We start from the raw sequence: 23,589 nt of genomic DNA on the forward strand, positions 1-23,589 counted from the left end.
CAAAAACTCATTGGAGGGGTGGAGGGGGGGTTTGCACGACACAGTAAATAGTAAAAGACAATAATTGATTTTTTTATGATTACGGCTCTTGGGGACTGGCACATTCTAAAGGGAAAAAACGCGACTGGTGTTAAATATTGTAAATCTTTACTGTGTGGTTCTTTCGGTAAAGTCACGTAGGTATAAATAAAATAAAACAAATCACGACGTTTCGATCGCAACACAAGCAATCTTCGTCAGGTGGAACAACCACCTGATGAAATCTTGACATTTTAAATCTTGACTTAAAGCTTTCGTGACTACAGACATTCGTGTTCGTTGGGTCTTTTGGTCAAGAACGCTTGTGTTGTGATCGAAACGTCGTAGTTTTTTTTCTTTGAACCTATCTACGTGACTTTACCGAAAGAACCAAATAATTTTAATATTTTAACAGGATTTTTCAACTTGAAACATTTTTTGGGGGGGGAGGGAGGGGAGGTGTGGTGCTAAATCTTCCGCAGGGGGGGGGGCTCAGTCCCCCTCCAGCCCCCCCCACCTCCCCTTTGGCCTCCCTCTTCCCAAAGGTCATGGTGCTTGTCGACCAAATGTTGACTTGAATTTAGCAATTTTCCGAAATGTGCCCGACATTGCCATATTTAAAAAAGCTAAGCAGAACGCAAGTGTTGTGGTTAATGCAAACATGATCCCTTGTATAAAGGTGTCAGTTTTGTTGCCAGGTTAAAGGGTAAAAACCTATTAACATTACTTCTTAGCTTACCATTCATTTCGTAAACAAACAAAATGTATATTGAAAAGAATATTTAATATTGTACAATATTTAAATAAAATAAATTATTAGCAGTGTACTAAATCCATGTCTTATTATAATTGTATTGTTATTTATATAAGACTGTAGATTGATACATGCATTATTTACGTATTATTTTAAAGTTACCTCTAGCTTCTTGTGTTAAATAATGGTAATACATCCAAATTTCGTCGTACAGAAACTTCGTTAATCGAATATACCCGTATCAAGGTATTACTGTCTTAGAAGCGAAGTTTTGCTCGCTGTCTGGCTCGCACCAGCGAGGAAGGAATGGGTGGTTACATTATGAATCGACATAAGGCGTACACACAAATCTACTCGTGTGTCTTCTACACGCACACAGCGACGTGTGAATTTGCCAAAAACGTAACGCTTCAGTGAACTCGTACAATGAATATCTAGATATTTAAAAAAAAACGAAATCTGAGATCTTAACTGTCACAGAGGAAATGAAGATGCGACGTTTCGGCTGACTGGCCTGCATAAAATATGAATGCTTATCCAGTATTGCTTTTTTCCATATACATTGCTAGGTGCAAAGACTGCGAGCTGCAGTGGGTTTAATGATTAGCACACAGGATATGGAAAACAGAAGTTGACGGTACGATTCGATCTCAAGGCGCGGCAGTTGAAACAGTCAGCAAAATTTAGTAGTAATAGGGTTTTACCCTTTCAACTGGTACAAAACTGACACCTTTATACAAGGCATCATGTTTGCAATAACCACAACACAAGCAGTCAAAATGCAAACAAAAAGAAACAACTCTGATAATGAATGATATACAAGACATCAAACATGATGCCTTGTATAAAGGTGTCAGTTTTGTACCAGTTGAAAGGGTAAAAACCTATTACTATATTTTGCCACTGGTAAAGGAGGTCTCATAGTGTAGCCAGCAAACTTCTTCAAATCTCCCCGCCTTTGTCCTCCCAGCCGTAAAAGTGGGTAGACCGCAGTTGGTTCGTTAGTCTGTCGTGCAGGCCACGTGTATGTGGTAGTGCGAAGCGCGGGGCCTACCACCTCTTCCGAGATGTCGAATGGTGAAAGTTGCCTCTAGTAGGGCGCCCTTTCTGCCAGCAGTGGCATGAGCAAGACATTGCAGGGCTGTACCTTTGTCTCTTTTTTTGTATACTGCATTGCTGAAAGAGAGAAAAAAAATGTAATAAAGACCGGAATGAGCGGAGAAGCAAAGCAATTATACTAAATAAATAAGTAGAGCCGCGCTTGGCATTTGCAAGACACAGAAGGCACGCAACGCTCACACCCACGACATCTGACAAGCAGCACAATGTGACAAGGCGAAGGCACTTAGCAACAAAACAGAACGGCACAAGCAAAATAAAAACGGAAACGTGTCTCCTTTAACTCCTCCTCCTCCTCCCCACATTCCCCCTCCTTGGTTTAACACGCCTTAGCGCATTTCAATGGACGGCCAGCAACAACAATGTGTCCACTGTTTGGCACGTCACCGTTGTGATCTTACTTTGTGCCTATAAATAGACCAAATAATCTAATAATGCTAAGCGATGCGTTCTCTTCTTTTTGTTCGACCCCCGTAGTTGTCGTAGCGGCTATTGCCGAGTCACGGAGCGCGAGTTAGTTCTGCGACCATATTTTCCGCGTGTGTGAACTTCTTTCGCACCGTACGTAGCCCATCCGTGCTAATCGGAGGTGTATTTTGAACTGAAGTTTTTGGGGAAGGTGGGAAGGGGGGGTGTGCGTCTTATAATTCGGTATTTATGTGTATCACGTGATTAACCACCGTGGGGTTACACGTTATGGAAAGTGCGTCTTACTTTTCTCCCTTCTTTTGCCCGAGCGTCTTATAATCAGGAAAATACGGGCAGCACAATGTTAGCGCCCTGCGATGCCATGCTCTGTGCATATGTATGGCGTGGAACTTCTTTCGCGCCGTACCTAGCCAACCGTGCTCATCGTATGTGCTATGGGGGGTGGGGTGGGGTAAGGGGCAGGCATGAGAGGCACCTCTCATTCCAGTAGCAGCAGCAGCCACCGTTCGCCCAAGCAGCCTCCTCCCCACCCACCCCTCCTCTCTCACTATCTCGTTAAATGCGTCACCGCCTGAGCGCGCACCGCACTCAGGCAGGGTGAGGGACACACGCACACAACGACACAGGGGGCAGTCACACTTGCAGAGATACCTGTTCACTCGGCCGCGGCAGGAGGAGTAGGAGTGAGGCAGGTGATTCACTCGGCCGTGGAACAAAGGACGAGTTTGACTCGGAAGGGAACGGTGGGGGATGAGGTGGGTTGACTCATGCTGTGAAACAACGCGCTGAGGAGGTGGACCACTCTGCTGGGAGGGAGGAGGAGGTGGTGGTGGTTGGGTGGGAGGGTGGGAGGAGAGAGTGGGCTGTGAGGGCTCAACTCAGGTCTTACGAACCACAACCCCGGGGGAGACCCCAACGCTGCGCATCAACAGACCCCTTCCACCCGTGCGCTCGTCTCTCGCTTACCGCCACCCCCCCCCCCCCCCCGGCGCTCTGATGCGCACGGCCAACGATGGAGCCTCCAAAGGGGTCCAAGGGCCAGGCGGGCGGCATCCTCACGGTGTGGGTCTGCCAGCAAGAGAAGGTGGTGTCTGGCATGACGCGGAGGACGACGTGCGCCGATGTTGTGAGGGCTCTCCTCGCGGAGCAGAGGAGAAACAACAACAACAACAACAGCAACAACAGCGGCAGCGGCAGTAGCAGCAAGACTTTGGGCACCACGGGCTGCGGTGGTAAGTCTCTGATGGGACACCCGGACGCGTACGGCGTGGTGGAGAAGTGGCGAGGCTACGAGCGCGTGCTGCCCGGACGCACCAAACTGCTGCGCCTGTGGACGGCGTGGGGCGCCGAGAGGTCGTGGGTGCGCTTCGTGCTCGTCAAGAAGGACGCGTTCGTGCAGGGCGCGGCGCTCAGGGCCGCCGAGGCCAGACTCGTGCAGAGCAAAGTGAAGCCGCAGCCGCCTCCGAGGAGCACGGCCAAGTTTATCGAGGCGCTGTCTCCGGAACTGCAGCGTCGCATCGTGCGCAAGGCCTTCCGCAAGTTAAGCGCGCTGAACGGCGTGAAGGAGGAGGAGGACGACGAAGACGATGCCGAGGATGATGACGTTGATGATGCCGAGGATGTTGACGATGAGAACGAGCCTGTGGCGGCGGAGATCGAGAAGAAGGAGGTGCGACAGAAGCGCAACAAGCAGCAGCAGCACAAGCAGGGGGACGAGACTGACGAGTTGGGTGAGCACGAGAAGGAGATGACGAGGAGGATGAAGAGGGCCAGGAGGATGAGGAGAGGCCTCGAGTCTCGCCAGTGCGCGCCGTCCCCGCCGCTGCCAGCGTTCGCCCAGCGCCTGGAGACGCTGGTGCACGTGGTCATCTCGCAGGACCACACCGTCCGGCAGCAGACCCAGCGGCTGTGCCAGCTGGACGCCGAGATCGAGGAGTACGAGGCGAGGACTCACTCGGACCGCGTGCGCAAGGACGGGGCCAACTACGTGCACGACGCTTACGCGCTCGGGTGCGGGCACGAGCACGCAGCAGCAGCAGCATCAGGAGGGGGGATGGAAGGAGAAGGTGATGGAGGTGGTGGTGGAGGAGGAGATTTTGACTCGTGTCCTTGGGAGGATTTCGAGGAGTACGCGCGCGTTTGCGGCGAGGTTTTGTCCCTTCACGAACAGCTGCGCGCACGCGAGAACGCGATCGAGCGCTTGAGTCTGGAGCTGGAACGCAATCGGCGCACAACAAGAGGGAGCCGTGCAGCCTCGGCCAGGGACTCGCCGATAGCGAACGAGGAGGTGGAGGAGGAGGCGACGGCGGCGGCGGCGTACAAACTCTCGCCGGACGCGGATGAGACCAGCGCCGATTCCCACCGCGTGGACTTCGAGGCCGCCGAGAGGCTGAAGAGCGAGTTGGGCGCGTGTGCCTACGTGGGGTTCAGGATGGACGTGGAGGCGCAGGCGGCGGCGGGCGAGCTCGCGAGAAGCGAGCGGACGCTGCGGACAATGCAACGCGAGTTCGAGAGGCTCGTAAAGAATATCGAGAGGATGGGCGTTCAGCAGCAGCTGGGGCAGGAGGAGCAGGACGTAGGATGTGCCTCCACAACCTCCACGCACAGGACGCAGGTGCCGCCGTCGCGATGTCCTCCTCTTCACGTCGCTGTCGGCGGCAAGGAGTTTGCGAGCGGCGATGGCGACGATTCGGACACGGGGCTCAGCTCCATGCACAGCCAAGACTCGGACACGGTCGTCGCTCTAGAGTCGTTGGTGTGAGAGGCATTGGTCAAACATTATAATGATCATTGTGATGATTGTGGTGGGGAAAAAAACAATAATAAACCTTTGTAAAGCCAAACCATTGGCCGGACTCGAGTTCAAAGCAACTGAACACGTGGGAAGCGTGATAAATTATTTGTACAGCGTGGAACGCGATGGACTTTTGGCTCTGTTATCGCGCGATTGCTTGTGTTTAAATGTCCATCTCGTTGCGACTGACGGCTGATGTTGCTTTATCTGCGTAAACGATGTTGCTTTTTTTTTATCTGCGGGTTGGCTGATGAACGAACTAAAAAAAAGTCACAGGGCCGTTCACGTCACGACTTAAATCACGATCGAGTTCAGTCTGGCATCAGTGCTTACCCGCAAAGTGGTGCTTCGTCTTTTTTTTTACAACTAGCTGGGATATTGTCCTGTGCCCTCCAATCGCTGCATGCTCACGTCGAAGAATTTCACGCCAATTTGTACGGCAGTGTGCTTGTATGTTTAACACCACGCCGTGTGCCTATCGACACAAGGCGTCTTACTGATACAGCAGCAATCATGACAATCCACTGCTGGATTTAGCGTGGTGGTTATTTGACCATACTTCACCACTTTAGTGCGGGTTGGGGAAGGTTTACGTTGGAGCATACATTGTACAGCACAACAGTGGGGGGTTTATGCACTGTCATCTGCTGACAACATAGACCTGAAGCAACCGAGACCATCTGTTTTCATTATTGATCACCCATCCAAGAATTGTCGAGGCGTCGCTTCCGAGATTTAACGAGATCCGGCGTATTCGCGAGGTTATCCCGTCATGATACGAGGTAATGAGTGCAACTGTCAGAATGTTGTTTACAAAGGGTTTGCTCGCTCCAAAGCCGATTAATGAGGATTGATTGAAAGGCCCGTCGCTCATTTGCGTCAGTGCCTGTGTTGTGTTAGTGACGCCACATGCGCAAATGTTTGTCCAACGGAAATACTGTAACAGCGTTCAATAACCCACCCATTCCCAGTACACCATTGGCAATACTAATACCGTATTCTCCGAATTAAAACACGTTCCCGAAAGGAAGACTCACCTAAAACAAGAAGGGGTGCCACGGTGACGAGATGTTAACTACCTCGCCGGGTATACAGGAGGTCGTGGGTTAGATCCCAAACGTGACGCCTGCTGCTGTATATTTCGAGCTTGCAGTGTCTCTCTCCCCGTGGTCGCGTGGATTTTTCTCCGGGTCGTCCGGGTTTCCCTTCCACATTTAGAAACCTGCGTTTACAGCATTTAGCTGCGATAAATGTCCACGTAATAGGCCACTTTGTAGAGCTATCATTTGTGGCCAGATCGCTTCTGAAAAAGAGCTATATAGCTCAGTGGGCCTTATCTGGTTAAATAAAAATAGTTTCGTTTAAATAGTTTACCCTTGTGCCCGGGTGTCAATCAAACTTTAACAATCACGGCACGCACACAAACACCTACTGGATCATAAACGCAGGTGGAAAAGTTTGTATTATCCGGAGAATACGGTAAAAAAAACAATATAGGAAAGACTTAACTTATTCTCAAGGCTTTTAAATGTAAATTATAATCTAACGACTTCTTCGGGAGGGTCTATTTGGTATTTTTGCCCAAATTCAGTTACAAGTCCCAATGTTTTATCATCATTCAAAACCAGGCGAGAATCCACGTTAACTTGGTATGTGTTGCATATGAAACCGCAGCACCTGGAGAGAAAAAAATGCCATCCCTTTGTCATCCACTTCTGGATGACAGCCTTCCCCCACATCTTGTCATTTATGGGGGATAATTTGACCATACTTCACCACTCTGGCCAGTCGAGGTTAGTGCAGGTGGGGACCATCAAAAGGTGTAGTGCAGTTAATTTGAGCCGGGTCTGTTTGCGTCAGTGGACAGAAATAATTCTACACACTGCACACAACATCCAGTATACTCTCGCCATGGATGTGGCTTCTAGTCACGTGTCTACTCCGGCCTGAACACGAACCCGTTAAATATCCATCGATAAATCGAGCCTTGGGTAAAACAATTGAAAAAGATCTGCACAATTTAATAACCTACTTGCTGTACCTACCTATTCGGGGCCAACGTGTGTGAGCGATCAACCCCCACCTCTACCCCGAGACAAATCATAATTAATAAATGTACGGCAAGTGAAATGCGTTTATTGTAATATTTGCTTAGTATTCGACACGATACGTATCAATAACCTACCAATATACATTTACACACAAGGCATGGTCAACAACGTCTGATGAAGTGCGAGGCTATATTATAATTACCCCTGACGCTATATCGCATTGTCATATATTAATTTATGAGCAGACTTATTTTAAAAAGGACGAGCTTAATTGCAAGACATCGTTTTATCGTCGATTGTCAACTTTTTATGACCACGTTTTGCAAAATACCGTATTCCCTGGATAATGTCGCCCCTAAAATGAAGACACACTCCAACTGTGTGCCTGCTGTTAATATCGTTACACTCATTTGGTCACTCACACGCGCCTACCGAATTATAAGACGCACAACCCCCCCAAATGTTCGCTTTGATATACCAGGGGAAGAGCTGGCCGTATAGTCCAGAGAATACGGTATACCTTGGGTTTTCTCAACTGACATGTGAATCCGAGTCAAACATAAAACACTGGTGCATGCTTTTATATACAGAGATTGTTTTTCACACCTGGGCAGATATTACATTACAGGTTTAAAATAATAAATATTTTTTATTTTGTCATATTTCACACACGTGTGGGAGTCTGTCTTTTTTTAAATCTCTAATGTGGCAACTACGCTCTCCGTTCGCACACAGCTGTGTAAGTAAATGTGCGCTAATCCACTTTTACGCATGCGCACACACACTGGTGTGTCGGATACACAGGATCAACCGCCTTCCTACAGTACCTGTTTTCTGGTGACATTTAATGCTGTATGGCAGCAGGGTTGGCCAAACCGCGGCTCATGAACCACGACGACTCCTGCGGCAGTTTCAGTTGCGGTTCGATACAAACACAGCTAATTTCTAACTTTCCAATACAACTTCATTTTGAAAACTGGATGTAGGAGAAGAATCATGCAAATCTGCGGTAGTTGGAGTTGATCCCAGGGCCCTCGTCACTGGCAGCGGAACCATTCGCGAGTACTCTCATGGCGATCCCAGGGATTTCTGATTTCAAAACGCCGCTGCTAACCAGCGCTAACGAAGTGGCCGCATGACCCAGCCCACGAGGTGTGTGTCTTGAAGATTCTGGTATGTGACTCAATGATAATGTTGACATTTTTATTATGCTTAAGTTCTGTGCAAAACTAGTTACTACTGGCCAAGATTAAATCGAGAATCTATAGAAATTGAGAGAAATAAAAAAATATGTTTGACCGTTCGGATAGTTGCAGGCTTAGTTCTGCTTGGAAGCGAATCATCAAGTAAATACACCATTTAACTGCATGCCTATACAGGTCACCGTACGTCGATGGTGACGAACTGTTAGCAGACAACAACAGATACTGCGATTTTCCTGCACAAAAAAAACGGCAGGATGTCCAAGCACAGTGTGCATGCATACTATAGATGCACAATGTACGATGATGATCCTATGAATAACCTACAGTAACTGGTAATGTATAATTATAGATTTGAAGCTTTCGTGACTGCAATGATTCATACTCTTAGTTCTTTCGGTAAAGTCACGTAGGTAAAAAATGAAATTAAAATTAAAAACAATAAAAAATAAAAACAATAATTAATCACGACGTTGCCTCCGAAACGTCTTGATTTATTTTTGTTTTTATTTTTATTAATTTTTATTTCATTTTTTAACCTACGTGACTTTACCGAAAGAACTAAGAGTATGGTAATGTATACACGATTTTATTGAAATGCATTCATTAACCCCCCCCCCCCGCGGCCTTCGTAACTGATTGGCTCCCAAGTGACTACGTCACATTTATCTCTCTCGTTAAGAATGAAACAGGACGATTTCCCCACAAATCTGGCTGTCGCCTGATGATGCTAGTTGTAATTACTGGCGAAACGTCGTACTCGAATTTCAAATGTTGTGGGTTTACTCTCCAACACACCGGTGTGCTGTACTAGTGTAATATCGTTGAGGACTCTTGGACGCCGGGGTTGAGGCACACGTATTTATTCCGCAACAGTTGTCACAACCGCGGACATACAACACTGGAGGGGGTATCGGGCCCCCTCACCCGGCTAGCTGGGAATACACTGCTAGCTATCTCTGACCTACCTCCTAGTCCTCCACTAACGGGCTAGGGGAGGCTGTCTGGCCCGACACTGGTAAGTCGGGCTACGGTACCCGGAGTCCCAGAGCACTAGCTCTGGTTCTCGGGACCACGCCGCTGGCTCGGTCCTGCGCGGCCCTGACAAGGGCGGCGACCCAGGGGAGTCCAGGGCTCTAGCTAGACGATCTTCGGTCTTCACTGGTTTAGCTTTAACATTGTTCCCCGAGCTCTCCGGCTCATCCCCTTTTATACCAAAACCCCCCGCTGAGGGGTGGGGCCCCCGGGGGATCACAACTCCGGGCCAGCCCCCCAGGCTGCCCGATGCGGACGTCGTTGAGAGCACCTCCCCGTGCACTCACGAAGCCCCGCCCACTGTGTTTGTTTCCCGTGTGATCCTATGTATACAGCCCCTCCGTAACACCCCTACACTAGTAACGAATTGGAATGTTTTACGTGGCAAGCCTTACTAATTGGCTGTGTCGGGTGGTGGCGGGTTTAACGACACATTCATATTTATGCGATCTAACCCAAAAAAAAAACTCTTTTAGGGTCAGCAAGTTTGGACAATCCTGGTGGATAATATTTCTATTTTGCAACATCAATGGAGCGATTCACTAGCAGCTGCACCGGCCACATGAATACATTAAATACAAGAACAACATAAAACAAATATGTAGCTTCCAAAACATGGGATTTTATTTGTGAATCATTCGCTTAGAACATCGTATAAATTAATTGATTCATTGCTGCACCTCAACTGTTAAAGCTTGCTTGGTAATTGTTAATTGGGTGCAAATTAACATACTTCACCATATATGCCGGTCTGCTGATTGATAACAGGAACGTAGGATCTGTCTGCTGTGGGAGTCCATTTATGGCAGTGTAACTTTTTAGGCCATTGCATTCCACTCTTCATTAGCAAGGTGTCTGATAAAAATCAATAACGATAGCAAAATCACACAACTATGTAGAGGACGCCGAAGGGAGGACACATGCCTGGAATCATTTGTCCAGACAGAGAGACGCAAACACGTGGCACTGGACGGCATTCCATAATATTTCGCATCACCATCGTTGTCAATGCAAGCAAAATGAACGTGGGGGGGGGGACATTAAATCACTGCAATAAAAGACTATCAGGGTGTAGTGGATACAGATTGGCGGTGGCATTCCAGGCAGGAACATGCCAAAAGATGGAGCAAAACTTTGATAACCAAACAGGAGTGGTAGACGGAAGGAATGTAATTGCACAAGGACATGGGCAGGAGTACGAGTGTAGATGTGTTTTTTCCCACATCAACTCAGCTGATTAAAGAGTATTGTGATTGACGTGGAGCAGTCGGTATGACAGCAAAAAAAGATTAAACGGATGACTTCATTTTTCCGAATTGTAAAACCACTCGACGACTGAAATAATTTGTCATCTTCGATGAGTTCACCTCACCCTTCATTGCGTGCGACGTAGACACGCGAAAACATGTTTAGATGTCTGCTTCAGCACCAGAAGTCGCAAACGGGTTTTGATTCCTTACCCGTACCCGGCCGCACCAGAGTCGCAAACGGGTACCCGTACCCGGCCGGGTACGGGTAGCCGGGTATCGGGTAGGGTACGGGTATCGGGTACCCGGTTGCGACCTCTGTTCAGCACCGTTGCAATCTTCACCTTGACAGTCCACGTGGGGGGAAGTGGCGCTACTCTAGCGGGCCTCTCACGCGACCGTGCCTGTGGTGAAACAAGACCATGGGGCCATCCCTTGGTCTGTGGGCTCCTCAAACTTCCGTGCACCGTGATGGAGAACACTGCCGGGGACACGGACCAGGCCGTGTCGTCACGTGTCCCATACTGGGGAGAGAAAACAACGATGACCGCCGTGGCGTGCTATGTTAAATATTGTGTTCACGTTGTCTCCAAGTCATCATCGCAGCTTCCATAATTCACACTACGTGCCATTGTCTGTGTTTGTCGCCGTGTAAAGTTATACGGGCACTCTCCCAGCAGTGACTTTGCCGCATACTGTAGTGCTGGGGTCAGTTTTCGACACGTGCTCAGTGTTGTGTTTGGACAGAGGACGGGCTTCGAGTGTTCCGGACAATGGCATCTCAAATGACCTCCGAGACTAACGTAGAGCATCTATCTGGCTTCGGGAAACCGTCACCAACTTTGGGAAACTGGCAAGGCTTAACAGTTTTCTGACTTCAATTCGTATTTTACTCACGTCAACAACGTCTTAGAATAATACATTGGGATACTACCCGTGGTGTAAGGGGCCGTCCATAAATGACGTCACGCACCTAGGTGGGGGGGGGGGTCAGACATTTGTGACGATGTGTGCCGAGGGGGTGGGGGTTGAGAAATGTGACGTCACATCAATATGCGCAACTTTAAATAAATATAGACAACACGTTCTACTTAATTAAATAGACTTTTTAATAAATGTTTTCTCCTACAACATCAGAGTGCAGCGCCACATTAAATACGCACTACAATGACAATAGTTTAAAACGATTCGAAGCATGTTTTATTTTAAAAATGAAAATATGGTTTGGAGGGGAGAGGGGCAGAGCTTTGTGACGTCATATTTGAGGGAGGGTCTGACTTTTTGTGACGCCGTGTGACGAGAGGGGGGGGGTAAAAAAATCGTCCAAATTCGCCCCTAAAGGTTAACACGTTGGACAATCCAGAGGGGCTGCCGGATGGTGCACGGTTTCCAAATCCCTCGGCTCCTCTGTTCATCCAGACACATGAATGGGTTCGCCGCAATTAGTCAATGGGCAGGTCGCTCGTGGCTAGGTAAGGTGGGAATACTCCCACCCCTTTCAGGATGGACTGGCAGCGTGGAAGAGTAGACCAAACACCCTCTGTAAGGATTTTCTAGAGCTCCTACCAGTGCACTTTTCTTTTGTTACCTTTATTGTTTGAAGTTATTTTTGTTATCTCGCTAAAACTCCACGTTTAAAAAAACGATACAAAAAATGACCGAATGAAGACCACGCTGCTTCCTGATCACAGTCTACCCGTGCTTTCACCCATAAAGGGGTTGTAATTTATTTCACTATCAAGTGGCCAAGGCGTACATGTTCAACATTTCACGTTGAAAGAGCTCGACAGATACATCTGGCACTCCAAGCAGAACAATGGCAACAAAGATCCACGCCTCAACAGCGTGGACATCAAGTTCAAGTTCATTTATTAGGTATAGCCCTGTGAGCCATTCGGCTCTTGAATCGGGTGCAACCGCAACAAACAAAAAACATGAACAAAAAAACATCTTAAAGTGAATATGTGACTGAGTGCAAACAGAAAATCCAAGAAAAGTCAGCAAAATATTGCAGAAAAAACACCGTACACCAACGCTGTGTGCAAAAATCCCAGTGGGATGCAAGTCAAACAACAACAACATCCTTCCCGTGCTGCTGCTACTGCCGCAGCACGGCTCCGTTGTGGACAATGTCAGCGATTTTGTTTTTTGTTTGTGCGCAAGATTACTGCTGGACGTATTCGAGCCGTGGTTGTCCGCGACGGTCCCCACACTCGGCATCCGCAACATCGAGCAGCGTCACAGAGCGCCGGCGTCCGTACGTCGGACAGCACCTCCTCCGGCGGTGAGCGAACACGGTCAGGGTCAGGAGACGTCGCGTCTTCGGACCCACGTGGCTCGGCCGATCGCAACCATGGCCCCTGCCGCACCGCAGCAGCCATGGTCGTCAACGGGTGGCGGCCGTGGAGCTGCTCCCGACCTCGGGACAGACCGCGGTTGGCGTGGACGCCAGGACTCCGATGAGGCTGACGTGAAACGCCACGGGCTGGGAGCGTGCCCGGCGTGGCGGTGCGCTCAGGGCAACCGGGTCGCGTGGCGGCGTCTTGCGTGAACTGCTACGCTCCGGCAAGGTGGCAAGCGACAGATGATGACGACGACGGTGGTGATGATATCCCTCCCCCCCCACACCGCTCCCCACCGCCTGATTACACCCTTTGTCGATGTTCCCTCTTATTTAGAGATTCCACCAATTACCACGAATTGAAGCCTATTGTCGGAGCGCTCAGCAATACTGAGAAACGAAATCGGAGCCTTTCCGCTTCAGTGCCAAACCACGGCTTCAATGTGGACTTTGCCTTTTTCGGAGAGCAACTCCAGCAATAGGCAATAACAATGTGCAAAAAACAACGAGCAAAATAGCACGCTTATCCTTCTTGCATGGTGCACAGTCTGATCTATAACGCGGCAGTTGCATTCCTGAAGAAGACAGCATTATGGGAAATAAACAAAATCTATTATATAAGATAAAGAACAATCCGCGATAACACGTGAGATGCGTAACGCAGGCTGAACAAATACTGAGGCGCATGGGTAGCGTCTAGAAGCATCCAGCAGCATCCCGCCTCGTGCGATGCTACGCCGAGGCAGCCGCACAACCGCTTACTCCTAGCAGAAACTGTAATTATTATTAGGGGTCTTTCTATACTCCACGATTATCCACATTTTTTCCTGCATATTAGTAGAATCTTGGATAGCAGGATGTACGATATCCATCCCCGACATCAGCACGGAAGAAGAACTCTGATGTAAACTCGTTATAATCCTGAAAGAAAACCCTCGATGCATTTTATATTAGATAATTGATTGACAACAAATGTGTCCTAAGCTTGATGTGGCGGATTCCATAAAGAAATTGAAAAAGGGAAGTAGAGACTCTTACTCTACTTGATGACAGTGGAACATTTTATTTCAGACAAAAGCACCAAAAGCAATCGTCATTTAAAAATGTATTCTCTATATAAGGCATGATCATCAATTAATGTACTTTTTAAAAAGAAGCTTCTCTATTCCACAATCAAAGCTAATTTTAGAGCCAGGAGGTAAATTGCAAGCGTGTAATTTACGATAACCATTATTAAATAAACATGACAAAAATAAATGTTTAAATTCTTAAAGCAGTCGCAATATTGATATAAACGTCAGCATATTCATAAAATGCAATGCTGAACATGAAATAAGGTATTTTAAATAAGCATTTCAATTATGTCCACTATGAGTAATGCAATTATTCAGAAGGCCTTATAGCATTCAAAATATAATGTATCTTTAATTTCATTATATATACCAAACCTTATACTGTAGTATTATTTTTAAAAATGACCTATGCCTAAAGTGTACTGGCTGGCTGCTGGCTGGCCTCCTCTCTACCGTTAACAGGCGGCGGACAACATCAGCGGCAGGTGATATCAGAACCAGTCGCACTGATCAGTTTTGGTGAAGTTTTGGTGAATTATAGTAAAAAAAAAAAACCCCATGACCGAACATGGCATGGGGAGGAAGATGACCACCTCTCAATCCACGTTGGTTGTGAGCGTTTTGTCGACGTTGTCATCAAAGTTGACTTCATTTTACCAGGTGAGAACCCACAGAGACAAGCGGTATCTTGTAAACGATTTAATGTTAGTGGCTGTGGGTCATTGCCACCAAAACGGCAGAGGTTCAGAAGACACAATAGATAGTGACACCGAATGAGGTTGGATGGACGAACACAGTATTTGTGCACCTATTTATGTAATTATTTTGCCAGAATGTTATTTAAAATTCTAGATTTGAAGCTTTCGTGACTGCAAGGATTCATACTCTTAGGTTTTTCGGTAAAGTCACGTAGGTAAAAATAAAAATAAATAATAAAAATAATAGAAATAATCATAGAAATAAAATAATAAATGCATCCACGAATGAAGGCTGGTGAAAGACAACTCGAATTACTTCTTAAAGTGTGTACAGGAGAATTCCTCTTTTCCGTGATCCAGCAGAAACGAATTACGTCTGATTTATTATTTTATTTCTATTATTATTATTATTTCTATAATTTTTATTAGTTATTTAAAATCTCAGAGAACCAAAAAAACCCATCACAATACTTATTATATTGCCATTTAATGACACAAAATACCAGACGACTTCCAGTGCTCCCACCGCAGGACGATTGTCAGACGAGACACAGCTGCGTCCTATTTGATGTTGCGGCGCAACGGGTTGTTCCACTAGCACCATTACAAATAAGGCTTCGGCAAATTGTGTTAGGTTTCTATTGTAAAAAAATCACAATTCAATCAGAGAGAGCGGATTCTATTCCAGACTACACAGACGTGACACGTGTTCTTCTTCCGTCAGACACAGGTGCTGGTCACACTGGAGTGTTAAACCAGAACTAGGTCACGTGCACAATCGTCCCCAGTGCCACAGTTTGTTTGTCTGCAGGAGAGTTTGCTGCGGAAATTTGTCCAATTTAATTTTGGTTGGCAAGGTCATTTAAAATAATTGCGTATTTCTGCCCGTGTACAATTTAATACCGAATAAGATTAACAGATCTTGTCACATCTCAAAAGCTAAGCAGGGTTTTTGAGCCTGGATAGGGCTTGGATTAGAGGTTTGCGATAAGACGGCTGCGGGCTATTTAGGAGGCAGTGCAGCACTATCCATTGCTGTACTGTGCTTCTATGCTCCCAGTCTATGCTCCGTAGCTTCACCAACTCGTACTGACCATTGTGGAAAGGCGCGAGTCCCCTAAGGCAGTGTACTGCCAAAAGGCTATCCCCGTGTGCACACGCGCGTTTAATGCATTGTCTGAAGGTATCAAAACACCAGTAACCTCAGTTTAACACGTAGGCTTTCGCGACCAATATTATTCATAATCAAGTTTTTGGGTTTAGATCGCGTTATTTATAAATATGTCGTAACCCTCCACCACCCGACACGGCCAATCAGTAAAAAAGTGTCACGTTGACAAAAGACAGAGAGTTCACTGCTTTAGCCCACCATTCTGGCGAATTGCCCGATGATGCTGGATGCAATTACCAGCGAAACGTCGTACTCAAATTGTAAATGTTGTGGTTTCACGCTTCAACACACCGGTGGGCTAAAGCAGTGAACTACTTGTCTTTTGTCAACGTGACACTTTTTTACTGATTGGCCGTGTCGGGTGGTGGAGGGTTACGACACATTTATAAATAACGCGATCTGACCCAAAAACGTTTATTATGAACCAGTAACCTCGTAAATAAACATTGCACTTACTTTTGAAACTGGTGACGGATACATTTTTCATTGTCTTAGGGAAAAAAAAAACCCATTCAACTAACATCATAAAGCCAACGTTGAGTCACTGCGCCAGTGTCTCAATAATGAAGAGGCAGCCGAAGGTGTCATTTTAGAAGTTGGCTCGAAGTCAGACGTCTCTCTACCACAGGATCGCCGCCTCCCTGTCCGTATGAACTTCCACGTGGGGAAGGGTATCCCCACACTCAGATGAATTGTAATGCGATTCATCTTCTTGGTTCTTTCGGTAAAGTCACGTAGAATGGAAACAATAAAAATAATAAAATAAAACATAATAAAATAATTCTCACGACGTTTCGGCCACAACGGCTGCTTGCGTTGTGGCCGAAACGTCGTGAGAATAATTTTTTTAATTTATTATGTTTTATTTTATTATTGTTTCCATTCTACGTGACTTTACCGAAAGAACCAAGAACATGAATCCCTGCAGTCACGAAAGCTTTAAATCGAAATGTAATGCGATTGCTTTGTGAAATGACGAGCACGCGACAAAGGCATACAATATGGAGAGTTAAAAGTGAGTGTTTTTCAATGCTGAGCACGATTTATTTTTGACGAATAGACCTTTTTTTCCCCCATCCCAAACAAACAAATCAATGTGCAAAGGAGGAGTCTTCGAATGTATGCGGGCACTTTTTATTTGAGTAAATTGATTTGGTTCTTAACCTATTGGGGTGGGGGGGGGGGAAGAGGCTCAGTTGTTTGCACAGTGAACTTTCAACCAAATAATCTCAGTTCTTCTTCTTGGTTCTTTTGGTAAAGTCACGTAGAATGGAAATAATAAAATAATAAAAATAAAACATAATAAAATAAAAGTGAGAATTATTTGATTATGTTTCATTTTCATTATTTTATTATTTCCATTCTACGTGACTTTACCGAAAGAACCAAGAAGATGAATCCCTGCAGTCACGAAAGCTTTAAATCGAGAAAAAAATCTCAGTTCTATTCCCAGCCATGGATATAACATCAACGGCGTGAGATACCAGCTGAGGACCACCCCCTCTTCACCACACCACACTGAGCACCATGGTGAAGTATAGGTCAACTACCCCCATGACTGGCATGCCATGGGGAGGCTTTCATCCAGCAGTGGATTGACAAAGGTTCCACGTGTCACTACCGGCGCACACAAATATTTCTATAACTTCACACCTTACATCTGCATTGCATTTTACGCTTCATTAACATTTCGTCAATTCTTGGTAACAATTTACAAACTATTTGCACTTAACGCGAGCACTGCTAAAGTAAGTGACCATGTGTGACCATACCCCACGTAAATTGTCTCGCGCACCCCCAGGAACACGCGTGCCTCAGGACGGGAACTTCCTATCTCAACAAGAAGCCCATCAGCGCACAGCAGTCAGAAATGTCGAGAGCATCAAGAAGTTATAGAGTTCGGAGCCCCTCGTCACACCGTTGTTACTTTCTGCCCATCTCTTGTCGCCGCGCTGTCTCCCCGTTGTTCCCTTTCCTTCGTCTTCTCGAATCACAGCGTGAGTGTCATGCTCGTGTGTCGTATGTACCCTGATTCTGTACTTAGAAGAAGAGACACATTTTAGAAGTAGTGTGCAGTTAATTCAATAGCACGGCAGTTGGCGGAAAACTCATTTTAAGTCTCTGATTTATTTTTTCTTGAGCAAGTTTCATATATAAAAAAAAATAATGACGGGGAGGGAAAAAAGGAGGCTTTGATAAGCAGCGGTCATGTTCAGCGTAGTTGACTGGCACTGGATAGCTTCTCTCTGGCCGGGAGCATTAACATGACAATCACCGCCGAGCCTTTCCCGCATCTCACATTCCCCTGCTGCAAGTCGATGCAGACGTTTCTAACCATCGGCACAAAAACTTGTTTTGCCGTAGGAAATTGGGGTAGGAGGAAAAGAAACACCGCGAGCAACATGAAACCCCTTGGACCGCTACCAAAATCGTGTTAAAACAGTTACGAGCGCAAAATGTTTTTGATGGCAATGGGGATAGATTCCAGACGCATTCGTTGTGTTACACACTGCATTATTATCACTATTTTGGCCTAACATCTTAGACTACGTCAATGATGTACTTTGCGAACGTGCTGCGTTGTGAAAGGGGTGAACTCAAAGACGAAATGTTCATGCAGCAATCGTTCACCAAAACAATATTTCCAGCGTACAACTTTGCGGAGTGTGAAAATTACTCAACTGGCATTTAAAATTTCCTATACATTTAATGTTATGTCGACACTAAATGGGGAAGCTACGCAACAGTGGGGGTTTTTAAGTCTCTCTCTCTTCGGCATCATCCATATCACGTTGTAAAGAAGAAAAGATTTGGCATATATGTCAGACCCGTTGTGCACGGTGGGATACAATGTCACGTGGTCCTATTAGATTTCAAAATTCCCCGATGCCCCCCCCCCAGCCCCCCCCCCCCCCCATTGCGGGTCGCGGTGAGAGCGTCACAGAAGCGGGACATTAATGGACTTCCTTAATTGCATTCTTACGAGAACGGGTGTCCACAGGTCCACTGCCCACCCTCTCGTTTTCAGAGATACACTACACCTCTGCATTGGCCTTTTCGCGCGGCGACAAACTCGTGACAGGCTTCCCCCTTGAGCGCCGAAACGCCGGCAGTAAAAAAATAAAAAAGAGAATGATTGATGCCATCGTCACTCTCCACGCATACCTTAAAGACGTTTTTGGCAAGAGGACGTGCTGACGATGTTAAAGTGATAACAGTCGTGGAGCTGTAATAAAAAAAGGTCTTCCTTCATGTCGGTGCAATAACGGGGCGGGGAGCGGTGGCGCAGCGGTGAGCGCGCCGGCTGCAAGAATTAACTTGGCGAGCCGTCTTGGATTTCAGGCCACGGCCAACACCGGTGGCAAGTGGTATCAGAACTGGTCGCTCGTGCGCCGTCCCTCCCTTCACCAGCCCGCACCGATGAGTTTTGGTGAAGTATGGTGCAAAAAAAACCCACGACCGAACGTGGAGTGGGGAGAAAGATGGCAATATCTCACGCCGCGTCCGTTAAAATGTCAGCATTTTCTCGACATTTTGATAATTGACTTCATTTTACTAGGTGAGCGAACCCACCTCTTGCAAGGGTGACCTGGGTCAACAAGTGACAAGGACACATCGCTGTTGTATCAAATTAGCAGGACACGTGGTGGGGTAAAGTGTGGGTGCTCACATCTCCTAAGTCATCTGGACAACGTATGTGCTCCATTGAGTTCTCTCTAGAGGTCATTTTGCGAGCAGTGGCGTGAGCAAGCAGTTGCAGGTCTTCACTTTTGGGCGCGTGGTGCCGAGATGTTAACTACCTCGCCTGGTATACAGGAGGTCATGGAATCGATTTCAACTACGATGCCTACTGTATATTTGAAGTTTGCGTGTAACTCCCGTGGTTGTGTAGATTTTTCTCTGGGCACCTCCGTTTTTTCTCTCCACATTTAGAAAGACGCATTTAGAGTATTTGGCTGCTATAAATTTCCACGTCATACGCCGCTTCGTTAAAGCCATCATTTATGGCCAGGGCACTTCTATAAAAGAGCTGTGCAGCTCAGTGGGCCTTACCTGCTAATATAATATAAAACTTTTAATCGTTTAGTTTTTACCTCCGTTACAAAGCTAATAGATGCTCAGTTGTTCATCATAAATTGGACACGGTGCACAAACCAATTGTAACACTTTCTGCAAATGATAATAAACTGCACGCGTTAAGAAAGAAAACTGAAGCGAAACAAATTTGGAATTACGGTCAGATGATAGATTCACGGCAACGAGTAATTCAAATTAATTTCATGTTTAAAAAATTGCGTGTTAAATATCGCATAGAGTGTGCCAATGGCAATCAAACAGATGCTGAACGATTGAGTGTAAGCCCTCCTAACGACTTTGGAGCTTTCAAAAACTTTAAAAAAAATAATTGACAATTGTGGTGTTATTATTGATGAGCTATCCCTTCATTAACCATGCATATTAATACTCCCCATGCATCCTCTAATCTCCACGACCTTTGGTCCTACCGTTTGGTAGGGAAAAGGTCCCGGAATGAACTCTAATCAGCCCCCATTAGGGGGTAGAATTTCGCCCAGGGCGTGACTTCCGTTCCCATATTCTCCGCGCGCGAGTTTGTTCACCCTCTCTTGTGTGCGTGCTTGCAGTTTATCGGCAGGTCGGGTGTGGTGGGGTAGAACGTGAGTACGCTCACTGCTGTCAAAACGTCGGACTGGCTCGTGTGGAACAAGTAGACCAGATTCTCTAGTGGGGGTCTCTGGAGCTTCGATAATGTAAGATGTTCTGCCGACAGTAGCATAAGAATTTTCAGCGCTGTTATAATCTACATTTTTTTTTTAAAGTTATATCAAGCACACAAAGATATGATGTTACAATTTCGTTTGCGCCTTTTAACGTCTACAGTATTTACAAAACGAGACGCCAGTGAGCGCAGCGTATTCTTACAAACAACAAAGGAATTGTGATTTTTTTTTTCGATTTAAAGCTTTCATGACTGCAGGGATTCATCTTCTTGGTTATTTCGGTAAAGTCACGTAGAAGGGAAGTAATAAAATAATAAAAATAAAACATAATAAAATAATTCTCGGCTGCTTGCGTTGTGGCCGAAACGTCGTGAGAACTATTTTATTATGTTTTATTTGTATTATTGTATTACTTCCCTTCTACGTGACTTTACCGAAAGAACCAAGAAGAATTGTTGTGATGTCACATTCTGCTTCCTGGAGCTTCGTCGCTTGGCGAGGACTCGGGCCAAAAAAAAAAAGTGAAATCGCCGAGACCAAAAGCACAAACGCTTGTCACCTAAGTGCAGGGCAAGGCTGAAGAGCGAGAGGACATGGCTGGTAAAGGTAGCCTCCCGGATGGGAGAGTGAAAGAATGGGGCATTCGGATTTTCGTGGAGGGGGGGGGGAGTTACTTTACTTCACAGCCTTGCCCCCCCCCCCCCCAAACAATCCGTCGCTTGTTGGAGGCAAGGAAACCTGAGCAGAAGTGACTTGGGGCGGGGGGGTGAGGGGGGGGTAAGAGAGCTCCTCCTCTGGAGCCGTGCCGAGGGAGGCTGGCAAGGCATCAATGCGTTTCTTTTAGCGGCCATTAAGCACGTTCGCCTCACGTTCCACCCCCACGCACGTCTCTGTCCTTGATAGACGTCTCACTCCCTCCTCGCTGCAGTGAAGACATCTCGTGTGTGTGTGTGTAGCTGGGCACGAGTGAGGGTTGGGTGGCGGGGGGGCAGAGTGGTTGTTGCAGTGTGCTATGAACCCAGCGGACCAAGTTCCTGGGCAACCTCCCGTTTCACAAGCCTGCACCTGGCCAGAGTGGTGAAGTATGGTCAAGCAACCCCCGTGACCAAGCGCGCTTAAGAAACCCTTCGTCTAGCAGTGAATTGACACAGCGTTGTCAGTGATTGGAGGAATTATGTGAGTTCTAATTATGGTCTATGATGGGGTAGAGGGCCGAAATATTGTACAACGGAAGTCAACTGTATGCTTAAAACAATAAAAATGTGGAATTTCTTTTTTAATTCAGTTCCCCAAAATTGGGGGGAGGATTACATAGTTGATATTTAACTTTTTTTTTTAATAATCTCTGACTATCCAAGTCTGCCCTTAATGGTTTTCAAGGGCAAAGCATATATCACTGGTAGTTTATTGGCAAGATGGGACACTGGTGTATAATTAATTTACAGCCGTTAAATCAACTCCTGGGCAAATGCCTCCCCACACCTTGTAGGTCACGGGGGTTGTTTGGCTATACTTTATCATGCTGGTCAGTGCGTGTTCATGAAGGGGAGCCAAGGACTCGTTGGGGATGCTGCTCACAACAGATGTTAACCATGTCCAGGAATCAAACTCACGATCCCAGATTCATAGCAAAAACGCGCAAGAGACTGTGCCAACTTTCCATCCTGTAAGGGCACCGAAACATCCAGATAGAGTAAAGCATCACATGTTTAAATCCTAAAACAAGGGTTAAGGAGACACCAGGGATGTAGAGTTCACTGAAACACAAGACACGTTCAAAATAACAATGTTGGTGATAAGCATTGCACTGCTAATAGCGTCTATACTGGTGTCAATTCCCAAACATGCCCTCTGAATGCACCCAAATCGTTTATTCAATAAATTTACTTTTGGATAAAAAAAAATTCCTGAGAACAAACGGTCGCCTAATTATGCCAAAATTAAGTGAAAACTATTTTATCGTGGTCATTGGCCACCGTAAATGCACTGTTAAACAGGTCCGTTTCAACATCCAGGATCTCCGCAGTGACAGTGGTAATGGATGTTCGTTCCCACCAGTCAGCATTAGTTCCCCCTCCCTTCTTTGTGCCCCTGGGTTAGGGGTGAGGGTTGAGCGCTAAATTGATGGGGACAAAGTCAAATTGGTTAGGCTCGCTGAAAAAGTAGCCATACACTGAGAGCAACCCTAGGCAATTGCGCTTCACAAATAAATATGAAAAGTGGTCTAAATCGTTTTTGGTGTTGTTGAAAAGGCATCAATATAGACTTATATGCAAATAAAGATCACTTTCTTGCAAAAAAGAGGGCTGCACATATTGTATTCGCAAGTGGAAACAATACTCTTTGGTTCTTTCGGTTAAAGTCACGTAGGTAAAAAATAATCAAAGTAAAAAAATTCTAAAATAAAATAAAAATTAAATAAATTAAATCACGACGTTTTGGGCACAACACAAGCGCTCGACATCAGGTGGGACCACCACAGCCAGAAGCAACTGTACTGTGTTGCGCCCGAAACGTCGTGATTTAATTTATTTTATTTAAATTTTATTTTATTATTTTTTACCTACGTGACTTTACCGAAAGAACCAAAGAGTATGGGATCCTTGCAGTCACGAACACTTCAAATCTAAGTGGAAAAAATATTTCTAAATATTGGTTCCTCTAGAGGTGAAAGATTAATTCCTGAAATAACAAATGGGGAAACATCTGAAACTGGCTTAGTGCTCCGGCATATTAGTATCCCAGCGAGCCACCCAGTCACCCTCAATGTTATCAATATGGTATTAGGATTGATTCAGCTAGCTCTCATACCAAAATGCAGTTATATCGACGGCTAGATCCATTAAAAACACAGTTCGCTTTGCAAGGACGAGTTTTATTAGCTGTTGAAATTGAAAAGGTGATGCACTTCACGAGTT

General features: G+C 46.1%; 1 protein-coding gene across 1 annotated transcript; it reads left to right on the forward strand.

Annotated features, from left to right (window-relative positions):
- The first annotated feature begins 3,237 nt into the window (after positions 1 to 3,237).
- On the forward strand, positions 3,238 to 5,320 carry LOC144936402 (ras association domain-containing protein 10-like). Its single transcript, XM_078863452.1, has one exon. The coding sequence runs from the start codon at positions 3,333 to 3,335 to the stop codon at positions 5,079 to 5,081; it is 1,749 nt and encodes a 582-aa protein (XP_078719578.1). The 5' UTR covers positions 3,238 to 3,332; the 3' UTR covers positions 5,082 to 5,320.
- Positions 5,321 to 23,589: the final 18,269 nt, after the last annotated feature.

Source organism: Lampetra fluviatilis, chromosome 16 (genome assembly GCF_964198595.1).
Source record: "Lampetra fluviatilis chromosome 16, kcLamFluv1.1, whole genome shotgun sequence".
Classification (NCBI taxonomy): Eukaryota; Metazoa; Chordata; class Hyperoartia; order Petromyzontiformes; family Petromyzontidae; genus Lampetra; species Lampetra fluviatilis.